At 48.8% G+C, this 19,572-nt stretch overlaps 1 protein-coding gene across 4 annotated transcripts in view; it reads right to left on the bottom strand.

Moving 5' to 3' along the window:
* The window catches only part of PTPRU (protein tyrosine phosphatase receptor type U), a gene marked incomplete at its 5' end in the record, with an annotated part of 91,653 nt that overhangs the window by 58,813 nt on the left and 13,268 nt on the right, over window positions 1–19,572 (bottom strand). For all 4 annotated transcript variants that reach the window (XM_079698287.1, XM_079698290.1, XM_079698288.1 and 1 more), the window contains 6 exons: window positions 8,750–9,043; window positions 9,644–9,818; window positions 10,232–10,347; window positions 10,452–10,533; window positions 11,062–11,333; window positions 14,336–14,467. In XM_079698287.1, coding sequence (XP_079554413.1) covers window positions 8,750–9,043; window positions 9,644–9,818; window positions 10,232–10,347; window positions 10,452–10,533; window positions 11,062–11,333; window positions 14,336–14,467 — 1,071 coding nt within the window. The remainder of the gene's footprint in view (window positions 1–8,749; window positions 9,044–9,643; window positions 9,819–10,231; window positions 10,348–10,451; window positions 10,534–11,061; window positions 11,334–14,335; window positions 14,468–19,572) is intronic.

Raw genomic sequence — 19,572 nt, 5'->3', positions numbered from 1 at the left:
ATAACCTTGAGACATTAACTGTTTCTTGAGGAAGGGCCTTTGGAGTGGGGTCGGGGGCTCCAGAGTTCAAATCCTATCATCTCCACCTCTCATTAGTTCTGTGACTTCAGGCAAGTGATTTAACCCCCTTTTGAACATCAAGTTCCTTGACTAAAAGATGGAGATATAGTAACACCTACTTTGAAAAGCAAGTGTGAGAGTTACATGAGATGGTCTAACTTATAGTAGTTAATTAATTAATATGTGCACGCTAAGGGTGAGATACACCCTTCTATACAGCAGCACCCTTTATAGTAACAGTATAAATTAGTGCAACCATTTTTAAAGCAATATATGTCAAAGTCCTTTCTTAAACCACCCCTGACTACTTATCTGAAAGAAATAACTCAAGGAGGAAACAAAGCACGATAAGCACTAAATTTTTCAATACAGTCTTATTCACAATAATAGGAATCTAGAGACAAATAGCCCAGCCATATGGAGACACTCAGTGGACTCCTAGAGCCAATAAACATAATTGTAAACAACATAACACATGTAACACCACCAAGAAAAGGAAGCAGAATACAGAATGCTTTCTACATCCCAATGACAAGGGTGTGAAATGTGTACTGTAGGCATGTGGGCAGAGATTTGAAGAAGGCAGGAAAACTAAAACAGCTGTTGGGCTAGGATGGTAAGATTTAGAGTGATTTCTTTTAAATGCCTTCTACTGACGTCATATTATTGTTTTTACATTAAATAATATTGTGGGAGCGGAGTTTCATGGGGACCAGGGAGATGACAACACAGCTGGCCAATAACAAAACAACTATGGGCCAAGGCGCCTAAGCAAGGAGGGGTGGTGATGCCAACGAAGAGAAGGCAGGGTGAGTTGTCCGGATCCTGTCTGCCTGGTCCCTGCCCCAGGTCCCATCCCAGCCAGCCTATGTAAAGTGTTTAGCAGTGCTGGCACAAAGTGGGCACTCAGCCCACAATGGCAGCTGCTGCTGCTGTTCCTGATGGTGTGGTCATGATGGTGGTGGTAGTTTCAAACACTAGACTGGAAGGCAGGACATTCCAACTTTGGTTCTGACTCTGCTACAGACTCACTGTGTAGATTTGGGCAAGTGACTAAATCTCTAAATCTCAGTTTTCTCATCTGTGAAATGGGAACGAACAACAGCTGTCACCATAAAACATGCGTTCTTAACCCACTGTATGATCACAGGCAAGTGCCTTCCTCTCTCTGGGTTTCATCTGTACATTAAGGAGAGTAGAAGAGAGATTCTCTGTGGATCCCAGGCTCTGATTTCTTTTATTCTAAGTACCTGACCAGAACTGGCTTTGAAGAGTTAAAAACACCATAGCAACAATAGTTGTCATTTACTGAGTGCTCACTGTGTGTTAGGCGCTATACTTCACAGGCATTTAATGCATTTGCATGCCATCACCTGCATTTAACCCAAAACACTGGAGGGTCCCCCGGTTCAGGGTTCACTGCTTTTCTCTTTTCCACCTACACTTATTTCCTAAAATCTAAGGACTAAATCAGGGGTTCTCAACCTCAGCATTATTGACGTTTCGGACTAGATAATTCTTTGTTGAAGAGGCTGTTTATACACTGTGGGATGTTTATCAGCTTCTCTGGCTTCCTCTACCCCTTAGACGCCATTAACATCCCACCCCCAGTTGTTACAACCAATATGTCTCCAGACCCTGCAGATGTCTCCTGGGAGACAAAATCACCCCCCAGTTGAGAAACACCAGCATAAGAGATCTCATCCAGTGTCATGGATGTAAATACCATCTACACCATGTCTATACTGATGACTTTCAAATTTATATCTGCAGCCCGAACCTCTTCCCTGAACTCCATACTCATAAATCCATCCACCTGATAGATATCTCCACTTGAACGTCTAATACGCATTTTAAAGTCAACATTTCCAGCACAGAACTCCTTATCTGTGGCACCCCGTCTACTATACCTGCCCCCTCCCGCAGTCAGCTCCCTCGCAGTAAATGATAACTCCATCCTTCCAGCTGCTCAAGCAAAACACCCTGGAGCCATCTTGACTTCTATTTCCTTCTCTCACTGCACATCCAATCCATGAACAAATGCAGTTAGCTCTACCTTCAAAACAAACCCAGAAAAGAAACCACTTTTCACCACCACCACCACTACTTCCTCCCAGCTCCCAGCCTCCACCATGTCCCAGCTGAATTGTTGCAGTAGCCTCCTCACTGGTCTCTCCTCTGGTCTCCTTGCCCTCCTGGAATCTGTTCTCCACAAAAGGACCAAAGTGATCCTTTTAAACATAGTAAGTGATGTCATTCCTGCTCTCCAAACCCGCAATGGCTCTCCAGCCCACCCAGCGTAAAATGGCTCTGAGTCCCACATCCCCAGCGTGACTCTGACCTTCTCTCCTGCCAGCCCCCCCTCAGTCACTGGACCACAGTTCTACTGGTCTCCTTGCTGCTCCTCACACGTGCCAAGCACTCTATACAGACTTCCTTGCTATTACGTCTGCCTGGAATGCCCCTTCCCCCAGCAATTCCTCCAGCTTCCTGCGTGGCACTGTCCATCACCTCCTTCAGGTCTCTGCTCAAATGTCCCCTTCTCGGCAAACGGGTTCCTGAGCCTTTTTGAAATGACAATTCTCCTGCCCCCACACCCCATCCCCCTTCCTGCTTTAACCTTCACAGCCCTGGTCACCATCTGACCATCCATATATTTCACTTGTTTACTGTCTCCTCCGCCAGAATGTGAGGTCCATGCAGAGCTCCGGCACGAGGAACTCACTCACTAGTGGCTTTTGTCTGTCTTGGTCACAGTCTTATATCCCTAGCAACTAAACAGTACATGACACATAATAGGCACTCAATAAACATGTGTTGAATGAATCTTCACACTTACCCTGTATGGTAAGGATTATTATCATTCCCATGTTATAAAACAAGGGGCCTAAAGCTTGGGGAGGTTAAGTAACCTGACTCAGCTAGAAAGTAACTTCCACTGGAATACTCTTACCCAACACCCAAGGGTCTCTCTAAATATGGCATTAAACTATATTTTAGATGGTTCCCGAATCAGCTTTTTAAAACCCTTAAGAATATTGATTGGCAAAAAATAAATAAACCTCGACCCTAAGCATGTAGCTTATCCAAAAATTAACTCAAAATGGATCACAGACTTGCATGTAAAACTATAACACTTTTCTTTTTTTTTTTAAAGGAGAAAATTTTGGGGATCTAGGGCTAGGCAAGGAGTTCTTAAATTTGACATCAAAAGCACAATTCATAACAGAAAATTTTGATAAATTGGCCCTCATCAAAATTAAAAATGGTTGCTCCATGAAAGCTCAGGTGAAGAGGATAAAAAGACAAGCTAAAAGCCAGGGGAAAACATTTACAAACTACACACCCAAAAGAAGACTAGTATCTAGAATGTGTAAAGAACTCTCAAGGCTCAACAATATAAAGTGAATAATCCAATTAGAAAATGGGCAAGGGCAGGGACTTCCCTGGTGGCACAGTGGTTAAGAATCTGCCTGCCATACATACAATGGAATATTACTCAGCCATAAAAAGAAACGAAATTGAGTTATCTGTAGTGAGGTGGATGGACCTAGTGTCTGTCATACAGAGTGAACTAAGTCAGAAAGAGAAAAACAAATACCGTATGCTAACACATATATATGGAATCTAAAAATAAAAAAATGGTACTGATGAACCTAGTTGCAGGGCAGGAATAAAGATGTAGACATAGACAATGGACTTGAGGACACGGGGTGGGAGGGGGAAGCTGGGGTGAAGTGAGAGTAGCATGGACATATATACACTACCCAATGTAAAACAGTTAGCTAGTGGGAAGCAGCTGCGTAGCACAGGGAGATCAGCTCGGTGCTTTACGATGACCTACAGGGGTGGGATAGGGAGGATGGGAGGGAGGCTCAAGAGGGAGGGGACATGGGGACATATGTATACATATGGCTGATTCACTCTGGTGTACAAAAGAAACTAACACAGTATTGTGAAGCAATTATACTCCAATAAAGATCAATAAAAAAAAAGAGAAAAAAAGGAATCCGCTTGCCAAGGCAGGGGACATGGGTTCAAGCCCTGATCCGGGAAGATCCCACATGCTGCGGAGTAACTAAGCCTGTGCGTCACAACTACTGAGCCTGTGCTCTAGAGCCCACGAGCCACAACTACTGAGCCCAACTGCCACAACTACTGAAGCCCGCACGCCTAGAGCCCATGCTCCACAACAAGAGAAGCCACCACAATGAGAAGCCTGTGCACCGCAACAAAGAGTAGTCCCCGCTCACCACAACTAGAGAAAAGCCCGCGTGCAGCAACGAAGACCCAATGCAGCCAAAAATTAATTAATTAATTAATTATTTTTAATAGTGTTTATTTTCACTTGTTGACAGTTTGCTTTATCTATTTATTTATTTTTGGCTGTGTTGGGTCTTCGTTTCTGTTCGAGGGCTTTCTCTAGTTGTGGAGAGCGGGGGCCACTCTTCATCGCGGTGCGCGGGCCTCTCACTATCGCGGCCTCTCTTGTTGCAGAGCACAGGCTCCAGACACGCAGGCTCAGTAATTTTGGCTCACGGGCCCAGTTGCTCCGCGGCATGTGGGATCTTCCCAGACCGGGGCACGAACCCGTGTCCCCTGCATCGGCAGGCAGACTCTCAACCGCTGCGCCACCAGGGAAGCCCCCTAATTAATTATTTTTAAATGGGCAAGGACATGAATAATTCACCAAAGAGGATATACAGATGGCAAACAGCACATGAAAAGATGTTTAACATCACAAGGCATTAAAGAAATGCAAATTAAGACCAGGATAGGATATTACTACACACCTCTCAGAATGGCTAAAATTTTTTTTTTTAAATAATAATAATGACAGCACCAAATGCTGGCAAGGATGTAGAAAACTGGATCACTCATATATTGCTGGTGAGAATGTAAAACAATACAGCCTCTCTGACAGTTTCCAATAAAACTAAATATTCAATTACCATATGATCCATTAATTGTACCCTCAGGCATCTATCCCAGAAAAATATGAAAAATTATGTTCATGAAAAACTTGTAAATAGGGCCTCCCTGGTGGCGCAGTGGTTGAGAGTCCGCCTGCCGATGCAGGGGATACGGGTTCGTGCCCCGGTCTGGGAGGATCCCATATGCCGCGGAGCGGCTGGGCCCGTGGGCCATGGCTGCTGGGCCTGTGCGTCCGGAGCCTGTGCTCCGCAACGGGAGAGGCCACAGCAGTGAGAGGCCCGCGTACCACAAAAAAAAAAAAAAAAAAAAAAAAAAAACTTGTAAATAAATGTTCATAGCAGCTCTACTTGTAATAACCAAAAACTGGGACCAGTTCAAGTGTCCTTCAACAGATAAATGGTTAAACACACTCTGGTATATCCACACCATGGAATACTACTCAGCATTAAAAAGGAATGAAATATTGATTTACACAACAACTTGGATGAATCTCCAGGAAATTACAATAAGCAAAAAAGCAAATCTCAGTGCCAAGACAATTCAATGGGAAAAGAATAGTCTTTTCAATAAATGGTGCTGGAACAAGTGGACATCTGCAAGCAAAAGAATGAGATTGGACTCCTACCTCACACCATATACAAAAATTCACTCAAAATGGATCAAGGACCTAAATGTAAGAGCTAAAACTATAAAACTCTTAGAAAAAAATAAGGGTAAATCTTCGTGACTTTGGATTAGGCAATGTTTTTTTAGATATGACATTGAAAGCACAAACAAAAGAAAAAATAGATAAATTCTACTTCATCAAAATTAAAAACCTTTGTGCTTCAAAGGACACCATCAAGAAAACTAAAAGACAACCCACAGAATGGAAGAAAACACTTGCAAATATATCTGAAAAGGGTTTAGTATCCAGAACATATAAAGAACTTTTACAACTCAATAATAAAAAACTGAACTTAAAAATGAGTAAAGGATCTAAATAGACATTTCTACAGAGAAGACATATAAATGGCCAATAAGCACATGAAAAAAGTTCAATATCATTAACCATCAGGGAAATGCAACACCAAAATGAGACACCACTTCATACCCACTAGGACGGTTATAATCAGAAGACAGGTAATAACGAGTGTTAGTGAGAATGTAGAGAAACTGGAACTCCCATACACTGCTGATGAGAATGTAAAGTGGAGTGGTTGCTTTGGAAAACAGTCCAGCAGTTCCCTAAATGGTTGAACATAGTTACCATACTATATATATATATATATATATATATATATATATACACAGCCAGGAAAAATGAAAACATACGTCCATACCAAACCTTGTACTTTAATATTCATAAGAATACTGTTCATAATAACCAACAAGTATAAACAACGCAAATGCCTACCAATGAATGGATAAGTAAATTATGGTATGTCTACAAAACAAAATATTATTCAACAATAAAAAGTACTGGGACTTCCCTGGTGGCAGGATTTCCCTGGAGGCACAGTGGTTAAGAATACGCCTGCCAGGGCTTCCCTGGTGGCGCAGTGGTTGAAAGTCCGCCTGCCAATGCAGGGGACATGGGTTCGTGCCCCGGTCCGGGAGGATCCCACATGCTGTGGAGCGGCTGGGCCTGTGAGCTATGGCTGCTGGGCCTGCGCGTCTGGAGCCTGTGCTCCGCAACGGGAGAGGCCACAGCAGTGAGAGGCCCGCGTACCGCAAAAAAAAAAAAAAAAAAAAAGAATACGCCTGCCAATGCAGGGGATGCAGGTTCGAGCCCTGATCCAGGAAGATCCCACATGCCGTGGAGCAACTAAGCCTGTGCATCACAACTATTGAGCCTGCACTCTAGAGCCCGCGAGCCACAACTACTGAAGCCCGCACGCCTAGAGCCCATGCTTCGCAACAAAAGAAGCCACCAGAGTGAGAAGCCTGTGCACCACAAGAAGAGTAGCCTTTGCTTGCAGCAACTAGAGAAAGCCCGTGTGCAGCAACAAAGACCCAACGCAGCCAAAAATAAAATAAATAAATTTATTTTAAAAAATACTAATGCATGCCACAACATGGATAAACCTTGAAAAATTGTGCTAAGTGAAAGAAGCCAGTCACTAAAGACTACATATTGTATGACTCCATTTATATGAAATGTCCACAAAGAGGCAAATCTATAGAGACAAAAAGTAAATTAGTGGCTGCCTTGAGCCGAAGGAATTAGGGGGAAATGAGGGGAGGGGTGGACTGCAAAAGAATACAAGGTTTCCTTTGGGGGAGATGAAAAATGTTCTAAAATTGATTGTGGGGATGGTTGCACAACTCTGTGAATATACTAAAAACCATTGAATTGTACACTCTAATGAGTGAAATGTATGAGGTGTGAATTATATCTCATAAAGCTGTTACCAAATAAAAAAGCCGATTCAAAAGGTTATACACTGTATGATTTCATTATCTATATAACATTTCTAAAGTGACAAAATTTTAGAAATGAAGGACAAATTAGTGGTAACCAGGGGTTGGGGATAGAGGAAGGGACAGAAATGATATAAAAGAGCAACGAAGGGGGCTTCCCTGGTGGTGCAGTGGTTGAGAGTCCGCCTGCCGATGCAGGGGACGCGGGTTCGTGCCCTGGTCTGGGAAAATCCCACATGCCGTGGAGCGGCTGGGCCTGTGAGCCATGGCCGCTGAGCCTGCGCGTCCGGAGCCTGTGCTCCGCAACGGGAGAAGCCACAACAGTGAGAGGCCAGGGTACCGCAAAAAAAAAAAAAAAAAAGCAACGAAGGATCCTTAAGCTGATTGAACTGTTCACTATCTTGACTGTGGTGATAAATACACAAAGCAACCAACACATGTGATAAACTGTATAGAACTAAATATACACAGATACACACAAATCAGGACAAATTAAACTGGGGAAGTCTGAATAAGATCTGTGGATTTTAACAATGTCAGTATCTTGAGTGTGATTTACACTACAGTTTTGCAAAATGCAGGCAACAGGGTAAAGTGTATAAGGAAATCTCTCTTACATTTTTTCTTACAACCACATATGAATCTTTTATATCTCAATAAAAATTCAACAACAACAAAAACGCTGAAATCACAGAGTAAGAAAATTGTTCTGTTGTCAATTTCTCTTCTGATTAAACAATAAAGTCTCCCCTGGTGCAGGTGTGCCATTGCTCGTAACAGCTGCATTACCCTTTGAAACAAGCAAAAGCAGACTTCAGGCTCAATTGCCCAGACAAGAGAATCCAGCTAGAATTTAATAACACTTTTATTTTATGGTGTTTAGTTGTTTATTTTATCTAGATGATATAATGTAGAATTAAGAACACAGATTCTGAAGACAGCCGGTCAAGGGTTCCAATCCCTTACTGCTCTGCTGCTTACTAGCTGTGTGACTTTGAGCCAGTCACTTAACATCTCTGTTAATAATGATCTGTACAGAGGTTACAGATTTTACACCTCATCTGTAAAACGGGTATGACAAGACTACCTAGATCATGGTGTTGTTCTGAGTTTTAAGTCAATAAATGACACACACACAATATATGTATAAATGTCCATCACAAAGTGAAATGTTAGCTATCATTATTTTCTTTACCATAACTAGGATTGAAGGAAGGTCACGATGTTTTAGAAAGTTTTAGAAGCACAGATCGAGGCCATACTACCGCTCGGAATGTACCCTTCGCCCCTCGGTTGCCCTGAGTCCATACCCGGGTATCTGGAGGAGGGAGTGGAGCCAGGAGGCACCCACCTGCGCACTTGGTGCGGCTGACGAGGGGCGGCCCGGGGCGGCCGGTGCCGCCGTCACCGGGGCGCGTGAGCAGGACGCTGATCTCGTACTCCGTGTCGGGGTCGAGGTGCCACAGCTTGTAGGTCTGCAGGCTGACCGCGTGCACCTCCGCCCACGGGCCGCGCGCCATGCGGTACTCAATCTCCTTACGCACAATCGGCCCGTCGCCAATGATGGAGTTGGTGTTGAGCTGGATGATGAGGTAGGTGGGACCAGCGCGCAGCAGCTGCGGGGGCGCAATGGGGGTGGGGGGCTCTGCAAGGAGATGGGAGAGAGACGGAGCCCGCGGATGCCGCTATGAATCCCTGGCCCTCAGCTCCGCACCCCACCACACCCAAAAACCCAAGAGCCCTCCTGTCCCCCCAGGCTCCTCACGCAGCCCCCAAGCCCTAGACTAGACTGCCTCTCCCCACTAAATCCCCAGGCCCTAAGAAGCTCCCCACTCCAAAAGCTGACCCCGACCTCACCCCTCAGCCTACACCCTCTCCCTCACTCCCTTCTGAATCCCCAAGTCCTCGCCTCCAAGGACTGACCGCTTGCCCGCTCCGGTCAACCCTAGGGCCCAATAGCCAGATCCCGCCTCGCCGGGCTCACACCTTGACCCAGTCCCCACGCGGGCCCACCTCTCAGTCACATCCCCTCACCTCCAGTTGGACCTGATCGCGGGTGAGATTGTGCCCCTCCGCAAGCCCCGCCCCGCGGTCAGACCACGCCCCCGGTCAAACCCTTCCTTCCCTACCCTTCCATGGGCCACGCCCCCTGACAAGACTCCGCCCCCTGGTAGAAACTGCGCCCCCACCCTCCGCTCGCCCCGCCCCTCGGAGGCCCGCCCTCCGCAAGCGTCCCCGACCTCACCTTTGACGATCAGCTCTGCGAAGTTGGAGACGCCCACGCCACGCGGGGCTTGGGACACGCAGCGGTACAGGTCCTGCTCCGCGCGGCGCACGGCGGCCAGCGGGAAGGTGGCCAGGAAGCGCCGGTGGCTGATGTGCCTCACGCCGGCCGCGGGCACCAGTGCCCCGCTCTGTCGCTGAGCGGGGAGAGGGGCCAATGGGTCATGGGCGCCGGGGAAGAAAGGTCCAGATCTCGCTGTGACCCAGGCGAGGGGAGTGGTAAATGTCCCGGCCCCATTTAGCCATCCCTACTACACAGGGGCATTTGGGGTTCCTGGAACCAGCTCTGCCACAGGAAGGTGTGGGTCTGATTAAGGGAATGTGGTCGCTCTGCCTTTGATGGAAGGTGTGGTTGGAGGATCCTGGAGCCGCTCTCTGTCCTCGGGGGATGGGGCACCCAAGAGGGCAGAGCAGAGCCTAGGGAGAGCCAGGACGCATGTGTTTGGGTGCTGGAGAATAACGGAAGGGACTCAGCATTCCGCAGAGGAGCCAGAACTTTTCATAAGAAGTTGGCCAAGGTCCCCCCGCACTCCCACCCCACCCACCTCACCTGCAGAAGGAAGCGCTCGGCCTCCGCTGCTCTGCCAGCAGCCATGCACTGGAACGAGGCGTTCTGGCCTGCGTTGACCTCCACGTCACCCAGGCGGGAGAAGTGCGGGGCCTTTGCTGCCAGAACAGAGCCTTGGCGTGAGCTGGGCTCGCGCCCCCTGTCAGCAGGAGCCGCAGCCTCCCGTACCCCTCACCCTGCACCCCAGTGGGCTGGGACTCACCGCAGGGGTAGCTGAGAAGCAGGATGTCATCTAGGCCCATGTAGCCCCTGCGGTCTGAGGAGATGAGGGCCTCAAACAGCACCTGGGGGAGGTGGGAGGGTCCCTGTCATGCTGACATCCCTCCAGCCCTGCCTGGGGAGATGCCCACAAGAGCCCCCTTTCAGCTGTGCTCCAGCCCCATCCTCCTCAACAAGCAGCCCAGCTCACAGTTACCCTCCATACCAAGACAGCTTGTTGTGGAAGGGGGTGTCAGCACCCAGAGCTAACAAGGTCAAGGCCAGAGGTTCCATCCCAATCCTGGACAGTTACCTTCAAGCCACAAAACTTCCCAGCCAGACAGGGTTTCCAAGTCAGCACTATTCCAACTCACCTCGATCCCAACCATAAACTATTCCTAATAACAATGACCTCTGACACTGAACCAGACTGAACCATCACTGAAGAACCCAGTGCTGACCACAGACTGGCCACTGACCTTGACCACAGACTGACTCCTGATGCTGACACAAACTAATTCCAACCTTGGCCACTTGCTTACTCTGATCTCATGCTGACACCCCTCTACCCACACCCCCAAGCACAGACTGACCACAGACTGAACCCAGCCCACCTGATATTCATTGGGCCAGAAGGTGCTGACAGCCAGCTCAGCCTGGTGCCACTGGCGGCCGTGGGATCCAGTCATATTCCAGACGGCACTGCCCAGGGGACCCCCATTGACACGCACATAGATGCCCAAAGTGCCCGGGCTGTGCCCATCCCGGCTGTACAGGAAGTAGCTGAACTGCACACAGTGGGTGTCATTCTCACTCAGACTCTGGAAGATGACATGGGCCCGCTGGCCTGGAGCATGCTGGGAAGCATTGACCATCAAGTAGGAGCCTGGAAAGAAAGGAGGAAGAGGCAGGAGCTGAGAACTCAGGGGAGGACCAGGGTCAGGTGGGCACAGAGGAGGAGGCAGAAACAAAGGAGTCCAGGCATTTGGACCCATCTGGAGTCAGGGGCCTGAGTTCTGGTCCCAGCTCTGACTCACTGGGTAAGTCCCTTCATTTCCCTGCATCTGTTTCCCAAAGTAAAGACTTGGAGCAGCAAAAAAACACACAAATCTGGCTGTGCCAAAACCCCTTTCTGGCTCCTCACCTCACCCTTTATGATCCCAGTCCAAACTCGTGCTAATCCACAGTTTTCCCCACATTCTGAGCTGTCCTGGAAGGCAAGGACTAGGACATTCATCTCAGGAGTCAAGAGTCCGGCACATGACAGGCCCTCAACGTCCACCTCTTCTGAAGCCCTCCCTCTCCATCCCTCTATGGGTGTCTCTCCTGGCCCTTGGATCATTAATAAAGTATGTATCGCTCTCCCCACCAGCCTGTGATGCCTCAGGGCTCTGCTGCGTCCCCAGCACAGGTCTGCAAGCTGAATGAACTTACAGAACAGAGATGGAATGAAAGGGCTCTAACTTCCCTTCCAGCCCCCAGCCCCTCAATCTAAACTCCTGGGATACAACTCTCTTGATTTCGAACCTGGAGAAAGGCAGCCCTGCCCCTTCCCCAGAGATCCAAGCTGTATGCTGGGAGTGGGGGAGACGGGGAGAGGGAGGAAGGGGGCTGGACTCCTCAGGACCTGGCTGGGGGATTATGGCTTCCCTCCTGTGGGGAGAAGGCCCCAGCAGCTGCTAACGGGGTGCCTGCAGCCACCCAGGGCCGCCCCCTCCCAGGCCTGGCTGCCAGCCCACACAAGCCCATTCAGATCCCAAACCACGAGGCTCCCTGCTCCAGGAGGGCTCTCCAGGGACTCTGCTGGAGGGAACCGCATTCATCTCTGGGAGCCAGAAGCCTGTGAAGAAGGCAGCTCCTGCATCAGTCCTGGTGGGGTAGTAAACAAACTCCAGGTCCCCATCCCCCCCCAGGAAGGGGCGCATCCCAGCCCCCGCACAGTCTCTCTTGGCCCACTCCTCCATCCTCTCTCCTCTCCCTGTGAGCTGTGGGTGTGTCTCTCTCCCCCTTTCAACCTGACACTTTGGTCTTGCCTCTTCCTCCTGCTCGCCCTGCCTCTCTCCCTTCTTCTTCCCTAGTCTTTTCTCACTCTGCATCCCTCCACCTCTCTTCCATTTACTCCCTTCATCCGTCACCCCTCCTTCTCCTCTCTCCTGCTCTCTGACTCTGAGTGTGAATCTCCCTCCTTCCTCCTCTCTCCACCTCCAACTCTTCCCCAGAATGTGAGCACCAACACAGCAGAGAGACTGTCCATCTGGCTCACCACTGCATCCCCAGGATCCAGCCCAAGGCCCACACTACATACAAAACTTCTCTCCCTTTTTCATCACTGGGTATGTCTCTACTTGTGTGGGGGAGAGAGAGAAGTAGAGCCCACACGGGGTGGTCAGGACTGTAAGAGGTGCATTCAAATCAGCAACCTGTACCCGAATGCTAACCTGTAGCAGGCCAAGGCTGGGCCCTGGGGATATGGAATCGGCCCGCTCAGCATCCCTGCCATGGTGGGCACCTTGACAGATCACTGTCACACAGGTCAGACTTTGATACCTGCCAGGACAGAGGTCAAACAAGGAGCTGAGAGCCCTGGGAAGGCGGAGAGGAATGCCCCAGGGAGGGCACAGTGTGAGCAAATGCACAGAAGAGGGGAGGCAGGGGGGCCTCCGGGAGTCGAGGCGAGGGGCAGGAGCCCAGGCTGCGGAGGCTGCCTGTGCCAGGTCGTGGAGGGCCTCTCTCCTGCTGGCTTCAAGTCCTGGTCCCACACTGAGAACCTTTGCTGCCCCTCCCACGCACCCTTGACAGCAGATGCGATCTCAGCCATGCTGTGAGCTGAGCAGCAAAGGCCCTGGCCCACTACTGTGACAGGGCAAAGGGCAGGGGCCATAGGCTGTCCCATTCCGGGTTCCCACAGCAAGCCCTTTTGGTCCTCGCACTATGCTGTGTCCTCTGACTCAGCCTTCATCAGTAATAAAGGCGATAATTTGGCCTCCACCTGTCTTATCCTTTTCTTAATCCCCAGTTGCTTCTGTACCCAGTGAAGAGGGGTGCTAGTAGTTGGACCCCCTCAAATATCTCCAACAATAGCATCTAAGCATTAATTGAACCCTTACATGCCACCCCCATGTTATGTACTTTATAGGCATTATCTAATAATCCTATGAAATGGATTATTGTGCTCTCCATTTTATAAAGGAAATGGAAACTCAGAGAAGTTAGGTGACTTGCCCAAAGTTACACAGATGGTAAAGTGATGAAGCAAAGATCTGAAGCCCAGCCTTCATGACTCTGGAACCAGTGCACTAGAGGCCATCATCAGGGTAGGAGGCCAGGACTAGAATCTACATGATTAGTCTCCTCTCAGTCCAGTGTTCACGACGCCAAATATTCCCCATCCTGAAATAGGGGCAGGGCAGGGCCGAAGTCGGGAAAGATCCAGGAAGAAAGGGGCAGAGGCAGAAAGGTTTTACACACATCCAGCCCCCAAGGTTACTGCTCTGTCAGCATCTTCAAGTCCTGGGAGACCAGGATTCAGAGGCTCACAGGGAGAAGAGAGCCTCCCTGAAGGTGGAGGGTTTAGGAAGACCTGGCAGGAGGAAGGTGGATCCTGAACTAAGCTGCCATAGGAGTAATGGGAGGTGGGCTTTATCTCACAGTTTGTAAGGGTCTTTGATTACTTGAAGCTGCACCCATTTTACAGGTAAAACTACCTGATGTACACAATTGGTCAGGGTCCAGAGAGCTCCATATTCACAGTGTCATCTGTGTCATTACAGATGCCAGAGCAGATGGAGGCCCAGAAAGATTAGGCAATGTACCCAAGGTAACACAGCAGGTGGGCAGCATGCCCCTGGAAGGAGGTGAAGGGGGAATGGTGATTGAGAGTAGGCTCACCATGGGGCAGGTCCGCAGGAGCCCGGGTGCCAGGGTGGATCCTCACTTGCTCCCACTGGAAGTCGTCATACTGGGCCTGGCTGTACTCACAGGGCACTGCTGGGTCACTCGCCTCCTCGAAGGTGCAGCCGGCTGTGAGGGAAGGGCCTGCTTAGCCCAGGCTAGAGCAGGGCTGCTGGCCAGAAGGGCTCCTGGGGCTACCCTCTAGGTGCCCCCCACTGTCCCTTCCTACACAGGCCCACCCTCATCCCCTCCGTCTCCTCAAGCCCTCCCCCCACTGCTCCCTCCCTCTAACCGAACACTCCCTCCCCCACCCTCTCCTTCTTTTCATTGTCTCCTCCCAATGCCAAGACCTCCCCACGTTGCCCACCCCCCCAGTACTCCCCAGGACCCCCCACTGCTCAACCACCAATCAAAGACCCTCCTCAACAAAAACCAGTTATCATTACTATCCATTAAAGCCTCTCAACAACTCATGAAATCAAAGCTAGAATTATCCCCACTTTACAGATGAGGAAACTGAGGCCCAAAGAGGCTGTGACCTCCTTAAGGTCACACAGCAGGTTAATGGCAGAGGTGGGGTTTGGACCAAGATCCGCTGACTGCTGGTCGGTGTTCCATCACCTGCCCCTCCATCTTTGCAGAGAGGACAGACAGTGGGCCCCAGGACTGGCAGGGTCATGAATGCCCTAAGTCAGCCCTGATGGTATCTCCTTAAAAATAAGAACAATGTCCACTGATGACATCAGGCTTACGACAAGCCCTGCACAGTGCTAAATGCTTTAAGCGTGGAGTCCCATTTAGGCCTCGCCTTCTAAGGAGGTACCACTACTGTATTTATTCCTACTTGACAGATAGGCTTAAGTGATGCACATTACCCAAAGTCACCCAACTGAGGTCTCTGCCTGCAGGAATGTGGCAGGCAAAACAGTCATGTGTGGACTGAGGACACATATGACTAGAGGAAGCAAATTCCCATGATTTGGAACCAATATACATAGTTTAAATAAGGCGGGGATTGAAATGGATGTGAGTCCTTTGGTTGGTAATGAGGTCCATATATCTTAGCTGGCTCATCAAAGCCCTGAGTTGGACATAATACACTTGAGAACACCACTGGTTCAGAAAGTAACTGCAAACAGGTCCCTGCACTCACTCCTGAACCTTAGTGTTTGGAGCCCCATCAGGGGTAAATGAAGGCATCTGAGACCCGGAAAAATGCATGGACAAGTGGCGAGGAAGCAGGCACAAATCGTGCCAGGCCTTGTCCTGGGTGCCTATCAGCCACTGGTACTTCTCCCCAATTGACAGATGAGGTGACTGAGGCTCTGAGAGGTGAAGGAATTCATCCACGGTATACGGTGGTAGATAAGCAAGTGGGCTTTGGCATCAGACAGACTTGGGATTGAACCTTGACTCTGCAATTTGCCAGCCCTGTGATGGTGATCCTTTCTCATCTTCAGTTTCCCCACCCACAAGTGGAGTTGTTGCGGTTTCAGTGCGGGGTCCACTTAGCACAATGTCTAGCACATGCAAGCACTCAGGAGATAGCAGCTCTGCACCTGTTCCACCTGAGCCACCTGAGTAACAGAAGCAGGATTTGAATCCATGGCGGTCAGAGGCCGAAGTCCACATTTCTCACCAGAAAAGCCTTCACTATGAGAAGGAGCAAGTTTTAGCTGCTTCTCAGCCTCAAGAAGAGGAGGGACAAGAAACAGAGAGTAACTGGGGAGTGAGTGCCACGTGCCAGGCACAACGGTGGACATCTGCATGCACTGCTGGTGACCTCACTTTCAGGAGGCTCTGCTGTTTCATCTGCAGCAGGGACTTCTCCAGGTTTTCGCAGATTATGTGAAGCAGCATCTCGAAATGCACAGCCAGGCACAAGGGGCTTGCCACTATTGGTGGTGGTGGTGGGGTCTCCCTTTCCTCTTTATGGACCCCATCAGAGTGTAAAACAGTAAAAGGTGGGCAAAAGGCTGGCACCAGGTGGATGGGATGAAATAACAGCAGCCTCTCTCCAGAGCTGGGGTAGGACATTGGCTGAGCTCTTTGCCTCATTGTGTGAAGACCCCTGGTCAGCATGTGCCCTATGGCCTGTGGAGGTGGGTTTTAACTCCATCTGTGCTGGGGAGGCCTCAGCTCTCCCCCTAGAAAATGATCCATAGCACAGCACGGAGAGAGAACATAGCTAGTAGGGATGATCAGGGAGGGCTTCCTGGAGGAGGGGACAGCTGACTTCATTCAGCCTGAGCTGAGTCTGTGCCTGAGGGTCTTAGCCAAGGCCTCCCTGAGCCTCCAAATTACCAGAGAGGGAACCCCAGGATCTAGAGTCTCGCTGGGGCTCAGATCCTTCCTGTTCCTTCTCAAGTAACAAGGCAGCTGCCCCAGATGTCTCACCCATGGCCCTGCGGCGAGCCTGGGAATGCCAGCTCCTTGGCTTCCTCCCATCCATTCTGAGCCAGGCCACGTGAGCTTCCAGGACTCCCAGCCTGACTGACCTGGTCAGAGGGACCCCCAGACTGTCTGACCTTGGCCAGAGTAACCCTGAGATTGCCTGATGCAGGTCAGTGACCCCCAGACAGATAGACCTGAGCCAGAGTGGCCCCATCATCATCCAGATGACCACCAGACCATCTGACTTCGGCCAGAATGACCACCAGACTGACTGACTGAGCCCAGACCAGCTGACCATGTCCAGAGTGATCCCTGACTTCTGTCAAAACGGAAGTCCTGCACCTGTCCCAAGCCAGGGTGATCTCCCCGGCTGACCATTCCCATCCAGAGTACCCCCTTCCGGAGGCAGAATGATTCCCTCTCCCTGATCCATGCCCATCCCCAGCCCTGTGGTTCTGGGCCAGGCCCATTCCAGCCACAGCTCTCAGGGGGTAACATCTCTGGGGCCAGGTTCTCCAACGTGAGCCCCACCCCCACCTGCTCCCCAGCTCACCCTGGGATGGGAACAATCAGCCCTCCTGGATCCTGGGAAAAGCCCCATCACCTCCAGTCTGGATGGCTCAGGAGCTAGGAGTCCCAATGCCAAGTCCTCGCTTCTACTAGAGACTCAACTCCTGCTAGGGGCCGCCAGCCCAGGGGAAAAAAAAAATAGACCAGGCTTTGTATCGAGAGCAAGAATGGTCAGGGAATACCTCTCGACTCCATCAACACAGACGTGGGCACAGATACGCACACACACATCAACACCATCACAAGAGGGCTGCCACTTACCACCATGACCCCTGTTCCACTGATTCCTCATAATAACTCACAAGGTCAGTACTATTATTATTCCTATTTTACAGATGGACACCGAGGCACAGAGAGATGAGGTGGCTTGCTCAAGGCCACATCTTAAGTACCAGAAGCTGGAATTTACACCACTTATCGTTTTTTTTTTTTTATCTTTATTGGAGTATAATTGCTTTACAATGGTGTGTTAGTTTCTGCTTTATAACAAAGTGAATCAGTTATACATATACATATGTTCCCATATCCCCTCCCTCTTGCGTCTCCCTCCCACCCTCCCTATTCCACCCCTCTAGGTGGTCACAAAGCACCGAGCTGATCTCCCTGTGCGATGCGGCTGCTTCCCACTAGCTATCTGTTTTACATTTGGTAGTGTATATATGTCCATGCCACTCTCTCACTTTGTCACAGTTTACCCTTCCCCCTCCCCATATCCTCAAGTCCATTCTCTAGTAGGTCTGTGTCTTTATTCCCGTCTTACCCCTAGGTTCTTCATGACATTTTTTTTTCTTAGATTCCATATATATGTGTTAGCATACGGTATTTGTCTTTCTCTTTCTGACTTACTTCACTCTGTATGACAGACTCTAGGTCCATCCACCTCACTACAAATAACTCAATTTTGTTTCTTTTTATGGCTGAGTAATATCCCACTGTATATATGTGCCACATCTTCTTTATCCATTTGTCCAATGATGGACACTTAGGTTGCTTCCATCTCCTGGCTATTGTAAATAGAGCTGCAATGAACACTTTGGTACATGACTTTTTGAATTATGGTTTTCTCAGGGTATATGCCCAGTAGTGGGATTGCTGGGTCATATGGTTGTTCTATTTGTAGTTTTTTAAGGAACCTCCATACTGTTCTCCATAGTGGCTGTACCAATTCACATTCCCACCAGCAGTGCAATCGTGTTCCCTTTTCTCCACACCCTCTCCAGCATTTAGTGTTTCTAGATTTTTTGATGATGGCCATTCTGACCTGTGTGAGATATCTCATTGTAGTTTTGATTTGCATTTCTCTAATGATTAATGATGTTGAGCATTCTTTCATGTGTTTGTTTGCAATCTGTATATCTTCTTTGGAGAACTGTCTATTTAGGTCTTCTGCCCATTTTTGGATTGGGTTGTTTGGTTTTTTGTTATTGAGCTGCATGAGCTGCTTGTACATTTTGGAGATTAATCCTTTGTCAGTTGCTTCATTTGCAAATATTTTCTCCCATTCTGAGGGTTGTCTTTTTGTCTTGTTTACGGTTTCCTTTGCTGTGCAAAAGTTTTTAAGTTTCATTAGGACCCATTTGTTTATTTTTGTTTTTATTTCCATTTCTCTAGGAGGTGGGTCAAAAAGGATCTTGCTGTGATTTATGTCACAGAGTGTTCTGCCTATGTTTTCCTCTAAGAGTTTGATAGTTTCTGGCCTTACATTTAGGTCTTTAATCCATTTTGAGCTTATTTTTGTGTACGGTGTCAGGGAGTGTTCTAATCTCATACTTTTACATGTCCCTGTCCAGTTTTCCCAGCACCACTTATTGAAGAGGCTGTCCTTTCTCCACTGTACATTCCTGCCTCCTTTATCAAAGATAAGGTGACCATATGTGCGTGGGTTTATCTCTGGGCTTTCTATCCTGTTCCATTGATCTGTATTTCTGTTTTTGTGCCAGTACCATACTGTCTTGATTACTGTAGCTTTGTAGTATAGTCTGAAGTCAGGGAGCCTGATGCCTCCAGCTCCATTTTTCGTTCTCAAGATTGCTTTGGTTATTCGGGGTCTTTTGTGTTTCCATACAAATTGTGAAATTTTTTGTTCTAGTTCTGTGAAAAATGCCAGTGGTAGTTTGATAGGGATTGCATTGAATCTGTAGATTGCTTTGAGTAGTAGAGTCATTTTCACAATGTTTATTCTTCCAATCCAAGAACATGGTATATCTCTCCATCTATTTGTATCATCTTTAATTTCTTTCATCCATGTCTTATAATTTTCTGCATACAGG

This window comes from Hyperoodon ampullatus, assembly GCF_949752795.1.
Source record: "Hyperoodon ampullatus genome assembly, chromosome: 2".
NCBI classification, from domain to species: domain Eukaryota; kingdom Metazoa; phylum Chordata; class Mammalia; order Artiodactyla; family Ziphiidae; genus Hyperoodon; species Hyperoodon ampullatus.
The sequence above is the reverse complement of the archived record's forward strand: the minus strand, read 5'-3'. Positions and strand labels throughout refer to the sequence as shown.